Raw genomic sequence first — 20,805 nt, 5'->3', positions numbered from 1 at the left:
TGAGGATACACGACACAAATGACATTATGACAAAGAACAGGATGCTTGCGTCGTACTTCACTTTTTTTTTACCGACTGTCCATTTACCCGCAGGCTGTGATTTAGATCAGAGATTTCCCTCTCGTTATTCCTCTTCGTAATTACGCGTAGCCCAAGATCGTATTCCACTATAATGTCGCTCCAAGCGGAGATGGAGTCCTTAAAGAAAAGCTGCACATCTGTAATTCCAGCTAGAGACGAGAGCGTAAAGGGGATCTGGGTAAGGGAAAGAAGAACAAACTAGGATTAAGGCTTTTCCTTCTATTTGCTTCATGCTTCGAGGCTATAATCACGAGTGTAACTGTCATAAAGCATGTTATTGCTCCCACAGAGGAAATTGCGAAGACTCAAGGCGGTAATGAAAGTCTCTGTAAATCATGAATAAGCAGTTATAACAAAGGATATCTTTTTTTTTTCGCTCAGCATATTTGGGGTCATGCAAGGGTAGGGTGCATCGTGAATAAACCTAAGTTTACTCGTAATTAGAATGCAAATATTTAAAGTTGGCTCACAACGTAGACTTGCAAATTCATAAATATACATGAGCGTGTATCGAAACATTTATCAGCCCTCTATCATAATCCATAAGAATTTGATATATCTATATATATATATATATATATATATATATATATATATATATATATATATATATATATATAGCTACACATATAAATTTATATAACTGTCTGCCTGTAGAAATGAACAGGAAAGACTTTTTTTTTTTTTACTTTTCTGATGAAAGCTTTCTAACTCGATTTTCTGGCTCAGTTTCAATCTCGCAAAATATAAACCCTTTATAATTTTCTCCTCAATTTCTATGAAATCCTTAAAATATGATTTGGGAAAGGAGAGAATGACATATACTGGTGTAAGTGGGGGAAAAAATGGTCAACACTAAATAATCAGTGAACTCAAGGGTTGCATTTTATCAAGTCTATACATTAGGACGTCGATATCTTGTTCTTAACCCTTAAACGCTGACTGGACGTATTTTACGTCGACCTTTTTTGTCTCTCGGGTGCCGAATGGACGTATTTTACGTCGACATACAAAAGTATTTTTAAAAATTCGCGGAAAAATACTTTTAGGCCTACCAGCCGAAAACTCTTGAATCACGCGCCTTGGGGGATGCTGGGAGTTCACGGATCAAGGTGTAGTTTTGTTTACAATCGTTACGCAGGCGCGCAAGCGCGAATTTCTTTCTTGCCGCACTAAAAAGTATCTGTGACACATCTCTGAAATTATTTCGTCACTTTGACATAATTTTTGTACCATTTTAAATTAGCCGTTACATAGAGTATTATATATGAAAATGTGCGCATTTTTATGTAGAATACAACAAAAAAATACTCATGATTGTAGCTTTTATCAGTTTTAAGATATTTTCATATAAATAACGATAAGTGCCAAAATTTCAACCTTGCGGTTCAACACTTTGACTCTGACCGAAAAATGTTCGAAAAACGCAACTTGTAAGCTCTAAAACTCTTATTTTTATTTAGTAATATTCAATCATTTAACTTAATTTTGCAACTAATTGGAAGTCTCTAGCACAATATTTCGATTTATGGTGAATTTATGAAAAAACTTTTTCCTTACGTCCGCGCGGTAACTCTTCCGAAAATAATCATACATGCGATTGTGGTAATGTTTGCACCATTTTAAATTAGCCGTTACATAAAGTTTTATATATGAAAATGTGCGCAATTTCATGCCACATAACAACTAAAAACAACCCATGGTTGTAGCTTTTATCAATTTTGAAATATTTTCATATAAAAAATGATGTGACAAATTTCAACCTTCGGTCAATTTTGACTCTACCGAAATGGTCGAAAAACGCAATTGTAAGCTAAAACGCCTATATTCTAGTAATATTCAAGCACTTAACTTCATTTTGCAACAAATTGGAAGTCTCTAGCACAATATTTCGATTTATGGTGAATTTATGAAAAAAAATAACATTTTCTTTACGTCCGCGCGGTAACTCTTCCGAAAAAATCATACGTGCGATTGTGGTAATGTTTGCACCATTTTAAATTAGCCGTTACATAACGTTTTATATATGAAAATGTGCGCAATTTCATGTATAATATAACAACAATAAATAGTTGAAAGGTTGTAGCTATTCTCATTTTCGAAATATTTGCATATAAATCACGATAAATAGAAAAAAACCACGTTCGGTCAATTTGACTCTACCGAAATGGTTCGAAAAAACGCAATTATAAGATAAAACTCTTACAGTCTAGTAATATTCAGTCATTTATCTTCATCGTGAAACAAATTCGAAGTCTCTAGCACAATATTTAAATTTATGGTGAATTTTAAAAAAAAACTTTCCTTCCCTCCGCGCGCGGATTCTCCGCCACAAATCTCCGAAATGCGTAAGTCCCATTCTCGGAATATTTGCTCCGTTTCATATTAGGCATTTCATAGAGTTTTATATATGAAAATGTGTGCAATTTCATGTAGAATAAAACGAAAAATATTTGAAAGTTGTAGCTTTTCTTATTTCCGAAATAATTGCATATAAAAAAATATATATATAAAAAATTCGACATTCGGTCAACTTTAGCTCGTCAGATATGGTCGAAAACTGCATTTGTAAGCTAATATTCTTACAGTATAGTAATATTCAATCATTTGTCTTCATTCTGAAACATATTGGAAGTCTCTAGGACAATATTTAGATTATTGTGAAATTTTTGAAAAAAATATGTGTTTACGTAAGCGCGTTACGAATTCATGCATTATTTTGTGATAATATTTTCTCTGTGTTGCTTTTATCGTTTTACAATGTGTTATATATCAAAATGATCGCAATTTAGTGCACATTACAACGAAAAAAAAGTAACTTGTTACCTTCAACCGTTTTGCGCACAGCGCGATTTGAATACAATTATATATGAAATTTCGTTTTTGCGCTATCATATATCGCATTATTTATATATGATAATGATAATTTTTTTCATTTCTGATAGTTGCATACTAAACTTCAAGCAATGACAAAAAAAGGAGCCAAAAATGAACTCTTAATCTTGAAAACTAAGCGCGCTGTGATTTTTTGAAAAAAATATTTTTTCCGCTTACGCGCTCACTCTCAAACCCCTCCGGCATACGGGAGTCATTTTTTTATTTACCGCTCCGGCGTTTAAGGGTTAAGTATATCTAATTTCTTTCTTTGCCGAAAGCTCGTTAAATCTCTTGGGTAAATCAAGAGGACAACAGAATACGATGATACATAATTAACGACCGATCTTTACCTCAGCTAACGAAAGCACCTTGCAAATTATGACTTGGAAGAAATGGCAAAAAGAGTAATCAAACGATGATTAACTAGTTCTTCTTCTGCATCTTAAGGTAGTCGTATTCCTGATGACTATTTCTTATACACGATGACAGAATAGATGAAATCCACGAGAAAGATCGCCGAAGATATCCACGTCGTGGCTGTCATAGCGTAGGAGAGGTGGAACATACATGCTGCCTATGTCAACTCTCGAGAGAGACAGAGTTTCTAGCCGTGTGACTGACTTATCAACAGCCAATCAGGAGCGTCGTAAGGGACTGGCCTAGACAACAGATGCACGGTTGATGTGAATCTACTATAGTACTAAACATGGAGGAAGCTCCTTGGGACGCCGTATTTAGCACTATTCAGCCGGATATCAAAGTATTATATAAAACCATTTAAATATTGAGTGGTCGACAAATTATGGGCATACTCTATTCACGCGGCCGTCTACTTTACATTTATATACCATACGGTGTTTAGTACCAGCACCGCTGAGTAGGTAACGCTTAGACAGCAAGCCAAAGTAACCACCGTTCAGCGAAGATGAGATTTGACGTTCTACCACTAAGTGTTCATCTTTGGCCAGAATTCAGCTGGTGTGCCAGGGATCAGTAGAAAGTTAGATCTCTGACAGTTTACAGTCCGTTTTCCTAAGAACTATTTCATGTAGACTTCACTTCAGACTCCATTAGAATTTATGAGTACGTAGAATATCGTAGCAGTTGTTGCCCTAGTTTGTGGAAACCAAATCAGCCATTTATTTTATACGTCAGTCTTTGAGGTCTGAGTCAATAGTAGCTATGCGTAACCCCACAAGATTCATTGGTCTTATATACATATATATGTCTGTCTATTTATCTATCTGCATATCTGTTTATCTATTTCAGCTTCAAGATCAGAAACTCTCATGACTTCTCATTGTTGTTCTCCATTAACAAAGTCACTTATAATCAGACTGACCAAAATCTTCAAATGACCTTCAGAAGACTAAATTACATAATATACAAAAATTAAACCCTCATTTTATTTCAAAACATCCATCTGAACAAGCCTCCCGGGAACCTAAAACTCTGCAATGCAATCTTTAATGGACAAGAAATTCCCAGCGCATTCCATCCGACTTTGGGATAAAAGTCGTGTTCGATTAGATAAAGAAAAAAAATCTGATGCTCGAGAAGTTTGAGAACCAAGCAAGAAGTGGAAATGAATTCGGAACCGTTCGAGAAAAGACAGGAAAAATGAGATGGATTTTTCATCTCTCTCTCTCTCTCTCTCTCTCTCTCTCTCTCACACACACACACACATTAAGACAAAAAACGACGATCAAATGAAGGGAACAGAAAAGGATGACCAAGAAAAATGGTTATGAGTTCCATAGTCGTACTAATATAAAAATAATATAAATAAAAGATAAAAGATAAATCCTCCTTTTCATCCTATTTCACAAAATATGAATAACAATTATCATGGAAATTCTTACATTTTCGTGTCATCATAATACTATAAACTTAATTAAGAACTTTTTTATTTTTTATTCATATTTCTTTTATTTGCTTTCTAGAGTTTGCATATTACCCATATATGGGTAATTTCTTACGCATTTTTCTACGATACCGTAGAAAGGCTGCAATCAACTATACATTTCTTTAGGCTCATGAAGGTGCAAAATTGTAATAACAAAATATTAGTTTTCCGGCTTCCAATCTCCGTTTGCAACAGAAAACGAGAACAAAAAAGAAAATAATTTCAGAATCTTCACGTCACAAGACTTCGTAAAATAATGGGATGACGTTATAATACTGATATTTGAGGAGCAAATTCTCCAAGAAAATTTTTCGAACCAAAAACGACTGCATTAAAATCAGTGTAAGCCGGTGAGCCTTGCTCGTTCTCTCCCGGGAAAAATGGATACGTAAACTTGGCTTCCATAAAACTCCAATCTATTTTTATCGTCTTTTTTTAATTATTTGATTCCTGCATAAATAGAAGAATGAATCAGCACGGAATCGTCCGTAAAATGCACGACAGAATAGAAGAGAAATCCGGGGATTTTTATAGGTATATCTGGCTGTTTTCTTATTAAAGTTAATGGAAGCGGATTTTTTCAGAAACGGAAGATATGCGTTTTATTTAATAGACTTATTGCCAAGGGAAAGCATCAGACATCTGTGTGTGTGTGTGTGTGTGTGTGTGTGTGTGTGTGTGTGTATCCTGAGGATACAAGACACAAATGACATTATGACAAAGGACAGGATGCTTGCGTCGTACTTCACTTTTTTTTACCGACTGTCCATTTACCCGTAGGCTGTGATTTAGATCAGAGATTTCCTTCTCGTTATTCCTCTTCGTAATTAGGCGTAGCACAAGATCGTATTCCACTATAATGTCGCTCCAAGCGGAGATGGAGTCCTTAAAGAAAAGCTGCACATCTGTAATTCCAGCTACAGACGAGAGCATAAAGGGGATTCTAAGGGAAATAAGGGAAAGAAGCAAACTAGGATTAAGGCTTTTCCTTCTATTTGCTTCATGCTTCGAGGCTATAATCACGAGTGTAACTGTCATAAAGCATGTTATTGCTCCCACAGAGGAAATTGCGAAGACTCAAGGCGGTAATGAAAGTCTCTGTAAATCATGAATAAGCAGTTATAACAAAGGATATCTTTTTTTTTCGCTCAGCATATTTGGGGTCATGCAAGGGTAGGGTGCATCGTGAATAAACCTAAGTTTACTCGTAATTAGAATGCAAATATTTAAAGTTGGCTCACAACGTAGACTTGCAAATTCATAAATATACATGAGCGTGTATCGAAAAATTTATCAGCCCTCTATCATAGTCCATAAGAATTTCATATATATATATATATATATATATAATATATATATATATATATATATATATATAATATATATATATATAAAGGTTTTTGACACGAAGGAAAAAATGAAAGCGAGATAGTCAAGAACTTTCGGTTCTAGACCGAAAGTTCTTGGCTATCTCGCTTTTCATTTTTTCCTTCGTGGCAAAAACCTTTATTTATTATACATAGCATCACGTTTTAGTTTACTTCGTGATCAAGTTATTTATATATATATATATATATATATATATATATATATATATATATATATATTGCTACGTTTATTGATCTTTTTGTCTACCCAGCATTTTAGTAATTATTTTGATTTGTAAAAAGGCAGCCATATTCCTCCAAATATCAGCTGATTTGGGTGGGGAAACCAAAGCTAGCCAGCCAGATGTAGAAATTTCCTGCGAGAAGGGAGAAAATAGACTCTTGTCAGCTTTAGGGACGTATCTCAAAGGGAAGGATGTAGGCAGACTGATACTTCTTAGGCCTATATCTTAAGCTCTTTTTCATGTGAACCCTCTGCTGGCTGTATGTTCTGTTTCCAGGATTGCCCTGCCCTGTCCTGGGGGGGTTAAGCTGACCCCCAACACCCATGAGAGACACCTGCGATCTTTCTCAGTCGACTGCAGTCATAACCTCGGACGGATGTCCAGCCAGCGAGCCTCCCACACTTAAGTCTAACGGCTTTATTGACGCGCCCAAATCTGAGACCTAAGCCGACGCCGCATTTTTTCCCCACAAAAGGGTCCACTGACATTGGCATCCAGGTACGTCTAAAGTGTAAACTCCAAACCAGCACTTTTACTACCATACGACTCTTGCTAATTCCATTTCCAAGTCTCACTTTTATCCCTCCTACATCAAAAGAAAAGCCCTTTGTCCTCATCGGGCCACGTGCTTCCCCTTGTGACTTGTTAAAGACTAAGTCTTCAGTGCATACCTCAGTTAAAATTAGAGTTCCTTTTCCCCAGTGTTAGAGAACTGAATAATCGTAACTTGTGCAAGAAGTCCTTTTTCTTTTATCTTGTCTAATCTGGGATCTTTTTCCAGATTCCCTGAGTCACATGTCAAGTCTGTCCGCCCGCAAGTGTTGCATTACCGCAAGATATCGAAACCAAGCTTTTATTACATGAATCACATTTTAGCCAGCTATCCATTTGTGAGAGACATATGGGTCCCAACATGTGACATGCTGCATTTACTTTTCTCCAGGCCAGTGAGGGCCTTCTTGTAAATAAATAGATGTAAAGTAATTAGCTGAGTTTCTGGCGACCTTCTCCTCTAGAGTAAATTATCACTGTAAATCCTTTTTATGGTAAGTTCAAGGAATTTCATTCTATTTTTCCCTCAACTATTCCTGTTTACGTATTGTAGTCCTTTCAAGGCCAGGCTCATACATAACAATATATATATATATATATATATATATATATATATATATATATATATATATATATGTATATATACATATATATGTATATATATACATATATACATATATATATATATATATATATATGTATATATATACATATATATATATATATATACATATATATATATATATGTATATATATATATATATATATACATATATATATATATATAATATCATATATATATATATATATATATATATATATATATATAGCTACACATATAAATATATATATCTTTCTGCCTGTAGAAATGAACAGGGAAGACTTTTTCTTAACTTATCTGATGAAAGCTTTCTAACTCGATTTTCTGGCTCAGTTTCAATCTCGCAAAATATAAACCCTTTATAATTTTCTGCTCAATTTCTATGAAATCCTTAAAACATGATTTAGGAAAAGACAGAATGACATACTGGTGTCAGTGGGGGAAAAAAATGGTCAACACTAAATAATCAGTGAACTCAAGGGTTTCATTTCATCAAGTCTATACATTAGGACGTCGATATCTTGTTCTTCAGTATATCTAATTTCTTTCTTTGCCGAAAGCTCGTTAAATCTCTTGGGTAAATCAAGAGGACAACAGAATACGATGATACATACTTAACGACCAATCTTTACCTCAGCTAACGAAAGCACCTTGCAAATTCTGACTTGGAAGAAATGGCAAAAAGAGTAATCAAAGAATGATTAACTAGTTCTTCTTCTGCATCTTAAGGTAGTCTTATTCCTAATGACTATTTCTTATACACGATGACAGAATAGATGAAATCCACGAGATAGATCGCCGAAGATATCCACGTCGTGGCTGTCATAGCGTAGGCCTCTGCTACCTTGTTCTCGAGGACATATCCGTCATCGCTGCTGAGACATCCTATGATTATGCCACCAACTGCTGCTAGGCCGATAAACATAGTTATGTTTATCAACGGTTCCTGTGGGGAGGAATGGCTTTGTGAGAATTTTCATTCGTTAATATTGGATGATAAATTCTAGAACTGTTATGAAGAAGTATCAGGGATAAGGAAGAGAGTTCTTTTTAAGGTCGAAATGGACCATATCATTTCATTGTTTTATGTTTTTTGTGGATCTTCAAACATAATTTCATATGAACTTCGAATACTTTCCCCAACCTCACCCTTTTTTATTGGACATACCGCAGACGTATATAGTTGAATGATTTCCAATCAGAAGCATTGATGAAGCACGAACTATAAAAATTATTCCCCATTCCTGTGAAGGTGTGTTTCCTATAGACAGAAGTATTAAACATATTATTATCTCTGGTTATCTTCTGTCTATAGGAAACACACCTTCACAGGAATGGGGAATAATTTTTATAGATCGTGCTTCATCAATTTTAAACTAAATGCCATCTCCACTTTAGTCTTTAGAGCGCTTATAGGAATGCTTCTGATTGGAAATCATTCCACTCTGAAATTGAATCTTACCAAGATTATTCTTTAATTAACTCGTACCCTACCGAGGTATTTTATAAAATGGTAAATAAATTACTTAACTTAAACTTCACGGAAAATACTCCTTCCTTTGATGTACCAAAACTACCCTTATACGCCTATATTCCATATTTTTTCAAAAATAAATTAGGAGACCGTATCAAGAAAATTATTGAAAGAGAGTTCGGAAGTCTCAAAGTTAATTTAATACCTATTAGTCCTCTAAAAATAGGCTCACTTCTTAGTCATAAAGAGAATTTGCAACCGTTTATGCTATCCAATATTATTTACAAATTACTTTCCCGGGGTGTCCCGGTATTTACGTTGGATCGACGAAACGCTCGTTGCAAGTTCGATATTCTAGTCATTTGGGAGTGAGCTACAGAATTGGCCAGAGGATAACCAACCCTGAACTTTCTAATATAAGAAATCATGCAGCTCTATGTAAAATTGAAATTAACAAAAAACATTTTTCGATAATAGACAATACTCAGCATAGCCAATATATAATGACACTTGAGTCTTTCCCTCAACTCTAGTCAATCCTCTACTCAGAGGATTGACTAGAATTGAGGGATTCTTGGCGTCGTCGAGATCTGGGCAGACGACGGTCCTACAGCCATTCCTGTCTTATCCTTCGCTTTATTAAGGTTAATATTCCTTTTTAATCCTAAATTTCTTCAATTTTAATGTCACCTTGTAAATAATTTTAGTATTTTTAGCTTTTAACAATAATTTTCATGAATAACTTTAGTATTTTATGTTTTCCTTTTTAAAATAGCATGTAAACTTTAATTATATATTTTTTTATAAATGTGATTTGATTTTACATTACAGACTGACGATGTGTCAGGATGACACCACGAAACGTATCACAATAAACTCCTTAATTGATCTTCTGAGTTTCGGTAACCCTCTGATGTCTACATGTTCGCATATATATATATCTATATATATATATATTATATATCTAATATATATATATATATACATATATATATATACTATAATATATATCTTTATATATACTATAATATATATATATATATATAAACTATATATAATATATATATATAGTATATATATATATATCTATATATATATAATAATATATATAGATATATATATAATTATATATATATATATATACTATATAATATATATATATACTATAATGTATATATTATATATACACATGAGTCTGTAAACGCGCGTTAGAAGTGTATTAGACATGAAAGCGATGTCTTTCAGACAAAAACTTGCATCGTAATGTCTTCAGAGAAGCATTTTTTAACTAGTATGTTCTACTAGTTAAAAGATTGAACTCAGATTAGCGAAGAAATGTAGCAAATATGCAAACATTCTCTGAAAACAAGCAAAAGACTATGTACAGAATGTTAAACATTTGAACGTTGGCCTTGTAATATCTTGTAGTAGAGTGTTACAGGGAGTTATAAGGATTAAGATGTCTCAAAGACTTGCTAGTTCATCCGAGGGGACACTGTGTGCTCACTTATCTCTAGAAGCGGGTTTTACTGTTAGTGAGTTTAGAGCTACGACATTTTGGGTCTGTTCCGTTTAAAGATTTTCTACGCCACGAGTAAAGAGGATTAAAAAAGAACATACTGGCAATTGCAGAAATCGAACAAGCCACTGATTGAGAACCTCTTTTATTATTATTATTATTATTATTATTATTTTATTATTATTATATCTATTTACCAAGAACGTTTGCTGGAGGTAGGTCGTCTGCCCGACGAGATGGCAGATGAATAAGATGGCCGTGATGACGATACCCATGACGAACATGCCCGAAAAGAAGGTGTCGATGGCTACGGGATGGGATGCACTGAAGATGAGATCTGCTCCCTTAAAGATGCCCATCGAAACTAGCAGGAATGTCTGTGGAGAAGAGAAAAGCATTCGAATTAGTTGGTGAGTTATACGTATACAAACACACATACACAGTACACTATATATATATACACTATGTGTGTGTGTTTGTATACGTATGACTCGCCAACTAATTCGAATGTCTTTACGCAAACATTTCTTTAACGCCTTAAAGTATAACTCATCTATAAAAGATTTATGCTGCATATTTTATACAGAGGATACGAGTATCTCATGTATACGTATGGGCATATCAGAGCAGATATGATGTTTGCATACACACACACACATATATATATATATATATATATATATATATATATATATATATATATATATATATATATATATATATATATATATGTGTGTGTGTGTGTGTGTGTGTGTGCGTGTATAAAACAATACATATGTACACTCATATATATGCAAATATATAATGCTCTCATATTCCCATACGTATACATGAGATACTTGCATCCTCTGTATACAAAATATGCAGTATAAATCTTTTATAGATGAGTTATACTTTAAGGCGTTAAAAAACAGTTTGCGTAAAGACAGATATAGTTGAAAACTGTCCAATTATATGAAAAACACATTATTGACTAAATAACGAATAAAATAATATTAGTGAAGAGAAAATTTCAAATTAATCGCTCTCTCGCTCTCTATTTGCGGCTTAGTATGTTAAAGTATATAAAAAATCAAATGTTTATCAGTATCAAAACTATTTAGGTTAACCACGGTTGGTTTTACAAATTTAGCAATCAGTTATCATATTTAATCCTCTTTCGAGGTAGAATTAATCCCAGTTAAAGTGAACTGAATATCAAAAGATGTTAGTGGCTTGGTATTTGCAAATATACGTATGTAAATATACATGTAATCTATGTATGAACATGTAATATGTATGTTCGTATGTATGTAACTATGGATCTTAAGCAATATAACACCCAGTTTACATAACAACTGTGGAAAAACAAGTAAGAGACGCTGACCATTTTGATGTCTTTATTAACCCTCATTTTCAAAAAACAGATGAACGCTATCACAAAACAACAAACAATATCACGCAGGTGGAAACCGCCTGATGTTTTTGCACGAAACAAATTGGAATAAGTACAGACAGAAACCCATTTCAAAAGGTAAGACAAAAGAAAAAAAACTAAGTAATCATGACAGAGAATTAATTAGTAAATTTCGGATGTGAAAAAATTGGAGAGCAAGGAAGACTAAAATCAAAATATGGATAAATTGAGAAACGAAATACAGAAGACTCGACGAGAAAAACATTAACTTTCTTAGAAAATATCCAGTATTTGCTTTATCTTTTTTTTTCTTGGGACTTTAAGAATATCAGTGGCCGAAGTGTAATATAAGAGGAATAGTAAAAAAAAAAAAAGGAGGAACTTTATAATAAAAATATTGAATTGAAGAGAGAGAGAGAGAGAGAGAGAGAGAGAGAGAGAGAGAGAGAGAATTTACACTTTGATATCAAAGAAAGGTCCGGAATAACATTCTTTAAAAAGAATTATCAAAAATTCAAGAGCAGCCAAGAATAGGGAAATGAGGATAAAGGGCAAGATGAGGCAACTCAGAAGCGAAGTTAATATAGTTAAGTAGCAAAAATCAGGATTCTCTGGCTCCACTATGAAAGCTAAATAGCAGGATAAAGAAGCTAAATAGCCAAGAATATAGAATCAAGAGAGCTAAGAGCAGACCTGGGCCTCCTCGTATCAACAAACAAAGAACTGAAGATAATCTACAAACCAGCTCCGACAACTTCAGGATGCCATAGGCGTTGCTGGAACGGTCTGGCCCTGACATCCTTATTGACATTTTTTCTGAAATAAATGACAAAAGATGGATATTTTAGTAATTTTTTTTTTTTTTGCATTTCTCTCCTATAAACTCGTTTACACCTGCGCTTAAAGATTGACGCTTTTGTAAAGATTTTAATTTCTCTCATGTATTCCCTGGTGACCAAAACATAGATTTTATATTTCAATTTCTGGAGGGTACGTGTACATATAAATATATATAAGAAACCAAACTTCATATCTTGGAATTTTCACTGTTTGTGGATTTGATGAGGAAGAAACGAAATGCACGATAACTCACACCGTTCGAGGAGAGGTAACTGGATATTACGGCTTTTGCGAGACCAAGGTGAAAGGGAATGGAGTTCTAAACTCGAATAGACAGACATAGCTGCTACGTCTCGGGTGACTGAGAAATGCTGTCCGCCGGATGAAGTCATGATAAATATTCGCCCGAATACATTCGAAGCGCCTTCGTTATTTTCATAATTACCCCATCTGAGTGATCGTCGCTCTCATCGTTGCAACATCACGTAAAAAAGGAGAATAAGCATCACAGCGCCGCTTGGAGAGAGAGAGAAAAAAGAAGCCTAGACTAAGGTCGCTAGACCGACCCACCGACAGGCAGGTGAAGCAATTAACCTTGAAACGAGCTTCAGAATATCTTTGCAAAACGAAATCCTCGTCGAAGGCAGAGAAAAGTCGCGAGCTCTCCTACGGAGATTGAAACACGTCGTGTTAATTAAGCGCGAATGTGATTTGTCTGAAAGGGGATTCTGTAATAATGGATCGGGAAAAATCTCGGCAATTTTCTCTTTTTTTTTTCTTTCCGTCGCGTCAAAGAGCAGCTGCAGCAGCAGCAGCAGAGGCGCAGTAGATGAAATCTATTTCAAAAGATGCAATACATACCGTGTGGACAAAGTGAATTGAAAAGAGAGAAAAAGTGAGAGAAAGTGAACGCGTGAGAGACAGAAAAATGGAATCAGAAATGACTGCCTCGTTTCCACGTCATACGATGACATATACATTTTTTTTTTCATTCCGCTTTTGAATTTGTGTGTTTTTGACCTGGAAAATGATTCCATACTTGAAATGAAAGAAATCCTGTCAATTACTAATTTTGTTTTATTTTTTTCCCTGAAATTTCAAAAGGGGCGCTTTAGCAATACGATACGACTGAAAACATGGGAGTCCGAGTCATTATTGGAAATAAAACAAACTTCAAAACCGGCAATGTTTATATTCTATTACTGCATTAGTAATGCTGTGCGTTCACAGTCTATTTGTTTTTCATTACGTAAATAAGCTCTAACCAAAAAGCTATTTACGAGCTGTTTAACCCGGATCATACGGTTTCAAATGTGGTTTACAAATGTTTTAGACTATGCATCGCATCTATTGACATATAGATAGATAGATAGATAGATAGATAGATAGATAGATAGATAGATAGATAGATAGATAGGTAGAGCATAATTATTTTCGTCGGTTTAATAAAAACCTGTCAGTATAAAAAACTCTCTCCATCCATCTATAGTTCTTAATCGTAAATGAGAAACACAATATCAACATCCATTGTAACCCTGGAACTATGCCATATGCATTTAATTACGTTTCTTTTGTAACTGAAAACCAACAGAAATAATTTTATATAGATTTTAGGCCAAAGGCCAAGCATTTGAACCAATGAGGTCATTAAGCGCTGGACGGAAATTGACAGGAAAAGGTTTAAATGGTGTAAGAGGAGAAAAATCTCGCATTGGGTGGAAAGTAAGATGAAAGAAAGAGAATATGAAACGAGGTACAGTAAAGGAACGAAAGGGGTTGCAGCTAGGGGCCGAAGGCGCGCTGCAAAGAACCTCAAGTAATGCTCACAGTGCACCGCATGAGGTGCACTGACGGCACTACCTCCCTAATCAGATAATATTATTTGATACAAGCACAGGAACCTCAATAGTGCATCTAACTTCTTTGATAGCTTTGACTATATTCTCAGTGGTCACCCATCCAGATAATGACCGGACCCGATATTGCTTAACTTAGCTCGTCGGTCGACCAGCGTTATAGGTATATATATATATATATATATATATATATATATATATATATATATATATATACTCTGAACTTCATCAACAAGGTACCTATATAAGATATAAGATTTGGCTCTAAAGAAAAATCATTCATTGCCATATTGCCCTTCAACTGCAGAATCAAAAGGGAAACTTTTGTGCGAAAAACTAGAATGACATCGGTCGTTTTCTGTATCTACATACTACGAGGCCCATCACCAGCTCGTCAGCCCACCGATACACAATATACCACTCCTCTACAATCTGACATTTCCTTTCTAAAACCTAATCTGCACAATCTACTCGACACTTATTGGGTTCCCTCTACCTCCCTTCTAGCACTTTCGAACAGTATTGTTTAGTTTAGGCGCTAAATCCTTGTATCCCTGCATTTATAAGCCCTTCGGCCATTCTTTTTAAACTTCAACTAAACAAACCAACCTTCTTGAAAGGACCGAGAATTATTCTTTCATTCATATAATCAGTACCTACACTTCACTTCCATAATGGCTAGTAGGCTTAGCAATCCCTTCATGCATTGCAGCTTTGGCTTCCGATAACATTCCTTCTCTCCCAAAACTCTTGTCTCATCCTATTGTCCTTCGTTAAATTTACTAATTCACAGTCGCCTCCTCTTCCTTTACAATCAACAATCCCACGCCTCCCTCATGACCCATTCCTAATCACACAGGGTTTGGCCTACGCCAGGCAGCCTCGTATTGCCCGTCGGGTGACTCCTTCCCACATTGACCTCGCGGAAATCCGTCATCCTTGGATTGCAAAGAACGGTGACTTCGTCTTTTATTTTTTTCCTATGAGTGCCCTTCTTCCCTTTCTATTTACCATCTCCATATCCCTTCCTTTTCTAGCCGTCTGTAAAATATTATTCATTAACAGGGCAACAACCGTCTCTCATGATTATGATTTTGTAAGTCCACGACATTCCGATGGAAAGTATTCTGCAATTTGCGACGGATTCTGCATAACAAGGCCATCGAAGCGTATTGCTTCTAACAAATCATCTATAACGAAATATTCCGGACTGAAACCTCCTTTTCTCCGCAAAAGAGATCGGCGAAATAAATTTTATTCCATAAGCGGGAAGATGCGCCATTATTCATCCCCCAAAAGAGTTCTCGCGGAGCGTTTTTGCTAATTCCGGGGAAACCGAGAGATGGAAGCTCTCTCTCTTCTGCTGGTGTTTCCTTCATCTTTTCCCAAATATACTTTTCCCTTCGTAATTTCGGTTCGTTTTCTACGGTCGGTAAGAAAAAACTGTTGTTATTTCTCTCTTTTTTCATGCCCACTCTCTATCTCTTTCGTTGTCGTTAGTCTGCTCTTATTATTATTATTATTATTATTATTATTATTATTATTATTATTATTATTATTATTATTATTCCAACAATATTCTACATGACGCCCATTTTTTAAAGCAGAGACTAATGGGTCGAGCAGCCTAATGCCCTTTTCTAGCCCAGGACAGAAGAAACCAAGAAAAAATAAAAAAATAAAAAAGGTATACAGGTCCCCACCCCCACGTCAGGATATTTAAACGGGGAAAGGACGCAAGTCATGAAACACAGAGGAAGGAAGTGAATTCCTTGGCAGAGGATAGCAACAGTCATGAAGTGTGTTCACTGAAAAGTAGCAATTTCCACGGAATATAAGTGGAAACAGGAGGCCTGAAGGTGTTACTAGGCCACCCGAGAATCTGTTTTCTTGAGCTCAACACAAGAGTGACCGATGACTTCATATAGGAGAGAGAGAGAGCGAGAGAGAGGGAGAGAGAGAAGAGAGAGAGAGAGAGAGAGAGGCTGAAGAAAATTCATCAAACGAAGTGCCTTAGAATAAATAGTATTAAGCGAGGTGACTAAAATGCAAGCGTCCAAAATATGACAGCAGTGTTCCAGAACTTCGCAAAATGTCCACTGAACTTCACAAAATGTCCGAATCTTTCATGTTTCATGTATATCCATTTGGATCTCAAACTAAGGAGTAATGAAATAGAAACAAAAAAAATTACCTTACGCAGACGAAAACAAATCTCAATTTGCAGTGAGGTGGGTGGCCATTGATTTAACAAATTGTGTACCAGTTTTCCAAAGAGAGGAAACAAATAGAGAGCTCCCCCACCCCCCACCACCAAACCCATCTTCAAAACATAACGAGTATTTCAAAATAGAACTTATATAGCCAAAATAAAACTTCAATAACCCATATAGAGAAAAGAACATACGACAGCAAGAATGAATACGTAGCGATCTGAAAGAGACTGAAAGTTTGAACTGAATTGAATTGAATATAGAATTTAAGCCAGAGGCCAAGCACTGAGCTTTGCCATATTTCAGAGACAAACGTGAATTCACATGAACACAGAAGATTCATAGCAGACGAGGGAGACTACATTTTGTGTATAGAAAGCCGAACAGGAGAAGAATCCGAGCAAGAAAATAAAAAGAGAACTGAGGTCTGAAAGCTTTTGAAATTATTTACGTTCCAGATTTCCCATTCAAGAAATATTTTGAAGGTCAGCTCTATTAGCTAAAGTAAAGGTAATTTGCGAATTAGATTAAAAAATCAGAGAACGGGAATAACAAAGAATGTCAACCCACTGGTATGCGAAGGAGTGGAACAGAATTGAAGAGCATTCTTTGAACTTAGTGGACGAGAGAAGATGAACCTGAAAGCCACCAAACTAACGAAAAATAAAACAAAAATAATGATATATTCAACAGCTTGAATTTAATCACGGCGGTTTGAAAAAGTTAAACAAGGTTAAAAGAAACTGGATAGAAAGCAGAAACTGATGCAGAAGACGTTTAAATAGCGGAACCTTATGTTAGACTGAGTTAAATGCCGTAAAAGCATCAAGAGAAATGATACGAGGTTTTCTCAAGCCTACACAGGTGGAGAGTAAGTTTCATTAAAACTAGGGAGCAGGCACCAGTAGTTCTTTCTTGAGAAGTTCTCACTGATTATCAGAGAGAGAGAGAGAGAGAGAGAGAGAGAGAGAGATGAGAGGAGAGAGAAGAGCGAGAGAGAGAGAGAGAGGGAGAGAGAGTTGGGAGAACTAGATTCAAGAAATTTTTCAACAAACAAGGTTTCCAAGTTCGTAAACAAATTTTTAATACGGCCTCCCACAACTAGCCCTTAAAACAATGTGAAGAAGTTCTGATAATATAAACTGTTCACATTTCCTTTACATAGAAATAAATAAAAAAATATTAAAGATAAACTCTTTATACTGATGCTGAGATCTAAGGCAAACACAGGAGTTAGTTTTTTACAAATTCCTTAAGGAATTATTGAGTGGTGTAAGCTTAACTGGTCGTTTTTGGCCTTTTGCGACTAGAGAGGAGCACAGTTTTGTGAAGAGAAATTTTAAGTGACATATGATACAATCGAACAATCTTCTATTTGCAACAAAAGATAAAAGTTTTATCACTATTCTTAGCTTGTTGAGTAAATGTTCATTGCACAAAGTATCATTTTAACATAGATACATTTACCGTTTTAATTCTCTTCTCTTTATATAAGAAAGAGTCGAAACAGTTTCATTCATATACCAATTATAACTGCAGACGTCGTTACTCCGGGAACTATTGCAAGATTCAGTAGGGTGAACTGAACATTCAACGAACTTGCACTGTTGCTAAACTTAGCAGAACGTCGCTTATTACAACTAACTCGGTATGCTTGTCAAGAATGCTCTTTGTAGCAAAACTTATATTTCTCTCTCTCTCTCTCCGCTGGCATTTCATTCCTCTATCCGACTGTTACGCTAAATAACAACACATACAATTGCCTCGATCTTTACCCTCCAAACTGCTACAGCGTGTTCATTTGTGCCGAGCAATAGTTTTCGAAAACAAATTACAGCGGCATAATTGCCTCCGATGGACCTTGATTCCCAATTACTAGAGAACTCGTTGCAGGAGCGGTGCAGAGCCAGACTCCGATATTAATCCGCCCGAAGTTGTAATAATCGCTAGAGTACATTCACTGCATTCACGGTAGTCAAAATTATAAGCAACAACCTGCACCAAAAATAACGGTTTTCCTTCCGGTGAAGGTCTGTTCGCGCGTCTTCTGTTTATCCGTTTGCTGACAAATACAGGGGGAAGTTACGAAAAGCAAAGGTACCAACACACAAAAGTAGTTTTGACAGCGAATGTTGAAGTGAATAAACGAAGCTGAAATTCGAATTCCCTTATCCTGGTTGTCGAATTATAGAGGTGAATATTTTGTATATTGTTCCTGACCGAAGTTAACAAACCGTGAAAATCTCACCCTTCACTCGTTGTTTCCCTGAACATCATCTGCAGTTTCATGTCATTATACTATAATGGGCGTTATGTCCGTCTAATCTGTCTTGTCTGTCGTTCAATCACGGCTAAACGGCTTGACGGATTTAAACCAAACAAAAACTTGGATAGGGCTTTGATCGAGGATGGTTTATAGCCTTATATATACTAGCTGACTTACCTGGCGCTGCCCGGGAAAACTGTGGATGACAGGGTAAGGGTTAATGGGAGGGAAGTAGGGAGGGGTGGAGTTTCTGAAGTTTAAAAGTTATAGTAGTGAGTTAGCAGTACATTCGTGTATACTGAATCCACTTACTTCACACAATCTATAAAAGGTCTGACTATTGTTGAAAGGGAGACAGGCTTATGTTCAGGGAGATGATTTTCCTCTTCTAACAGAGAAATGTAATTTCCTCTTCCCCTTCCCTCCCCCCTATCTTCCCCTCACCCTCCCATACCTCTCTCCCCTCCCAATGCCACCACCCCATCCTTCTTCCCTTCTTTTTCCATCCCCTCCCCGCTTCCCTTCCCTTCTTCCCGTCCCTTCCTCTACTTTCCTTCCCCTCCCCCCTCTCCACCCCTCTTCCCTCCACTTCCCCCTCCCTACCCATAGCTTGTCATTCACAGTTTTCCCGGGCAGCGTCGGGTAGGTCAGCTAGTATAAACAAAGGACGCTCGTCAGTAACATGTCGACCCCGAATTCCTTCCCCCTCACTTGCTGCCTAATACCGAATCTTTCACTTCCACCATACTCACGGTCTTGTGCTTTATAATTACTAAAGCCCTTCCATTCCAATATCTCTTTCACTTTATTCAGCATTTTTTCGGTCTTCTATTTATCCTTTTCCCTTCATTATGCCCTATTCGAACTCAGCTGCTTAATCTCTCTATGTGACTAAACCACCTCAGTATACTGATCCGCCTTTTAAACTGTGGTTACCATTTTTCCACAACACTGTATCTGTTTTTCAACTTATCGTCTCTCCTTATTCCACGTAATTTGAGCAAACAGCTCATCTCAATAGCTTCTTCTTTCAGTCTTTCACTACCGTTCAGTATTCACACTGGGTGTCCTTTCAAGGGGAGACGAATGGACAACCCCTCCATAAAATCCACGTAACGCTTACCTAGAAGTTCGCTTCTTGTACAGTTTTTGTAGCAGAGCTCCTGTTAACTCGCTTGCTTCAGCTATTCTGTGATTTACCTCTTTTATCAGCATTTACTATCAGGTATCCCAGAGAGAATTTATCTCTTCTATTCTTCCGTGCACCGACACTAACATCCACTGATTAGCATTTGAAATATACTTCTTGGTAAATCGATATTGCAGTGGGCGTACGCTTTGCAGAAACAATCATATCACTCTCTATCGTCACCTGATACGATGATAAGTTGTCAGTATTTTCCTAAGTTAGAAGGTGTCACCGATAAAGAACAAGAATAATAGACATATCATTCGTAAACATAAATATTCCATTTCACATTCTGCTTTGACACTTCCCATTGCAACAAGTTCGAAAGACAAATAGATGAAGCTGTTCTAGGCAAAACTTTTTATCGATATGCAATATACTATTAAGAAATAAAATTCAACATATGTAATCTGTACAATTTAC

The 20,805-nt window shown here is 36.0% G+C and overlaps 1 protein-coding gene across 1 annotated transcript; it reads right to left on the bottom strand.

Moving 5' to 3' along the window:
- Positions 1-8,092: 8,092 nt before the first annotated feature.
- On the bottom strand, positions 8,093-20,474 carry LOC135214585 (uncharacterized). The gene is made up of 4 exons (XM_064248934.1): positions 20,394-20,474; positions 12,761-12,834; positions 10,820-10,999; positions 8,093-8,575 (listed from the first exon to the last, which is right to left on the bottom strand). Exons 2-4 carry the CDS (start codon positions 12,827-12,829, stop codon positions 8,378-8,380), a joined length of 447 nt encoding a protein of 148 aa, XP_064105004.1. The 5' UTR covers positions 12,830-12,834; positions 20,394-20,474; the 3' UTR covers positions 8,093-8,377.
- Positions 20,475-20,805: the final 331 nt, after the last annotated feature.

Source organism: Macrobrachium nipponense, chromosome 46, assembly GCF_015104395.2.
Source record: "Macrobrachium nipponense isolate FS-2020 chromosome 46, ASM1510439v2, whole genome shotgun sequence".
NCBI lineage: Eukaryota > Metazoa > Arthropoda > Malacostraca > Decapoda > Palaemonidae > Macrobrachium > Macrobrachium nipponense.
Note: the sequence above shows the minus strand (reverse complement) of the source record. Positions and strands in the feature narration are given on the sequence as shown.

Excerpts from the sequence above, each read along its gene's own strand:
- LOC135214585 (XM_064248934.1), bottom strand. The coding sequence starts at position 12,829 with ATGTCAATAAGGATGTCAGGGCCAGACCGTTCCAGCAACGCCTATGGC. Across the intron at positions 11,000-12,760 it reads TCCTGAAGTTGTCGGAGCTG|ACATTCCTGCTAGTTTCGAT; the intron begins GTTTGTAGATTA and ends TCTTCTCCACAG. Across the intron at positions 8,576-10,819 it reads ACCTCCAGCAAACGTTCTTG|GAACCGTTGATAAACATAAC; the intron begins GTAAATAGATAT and ends TCCTCCCCACAG.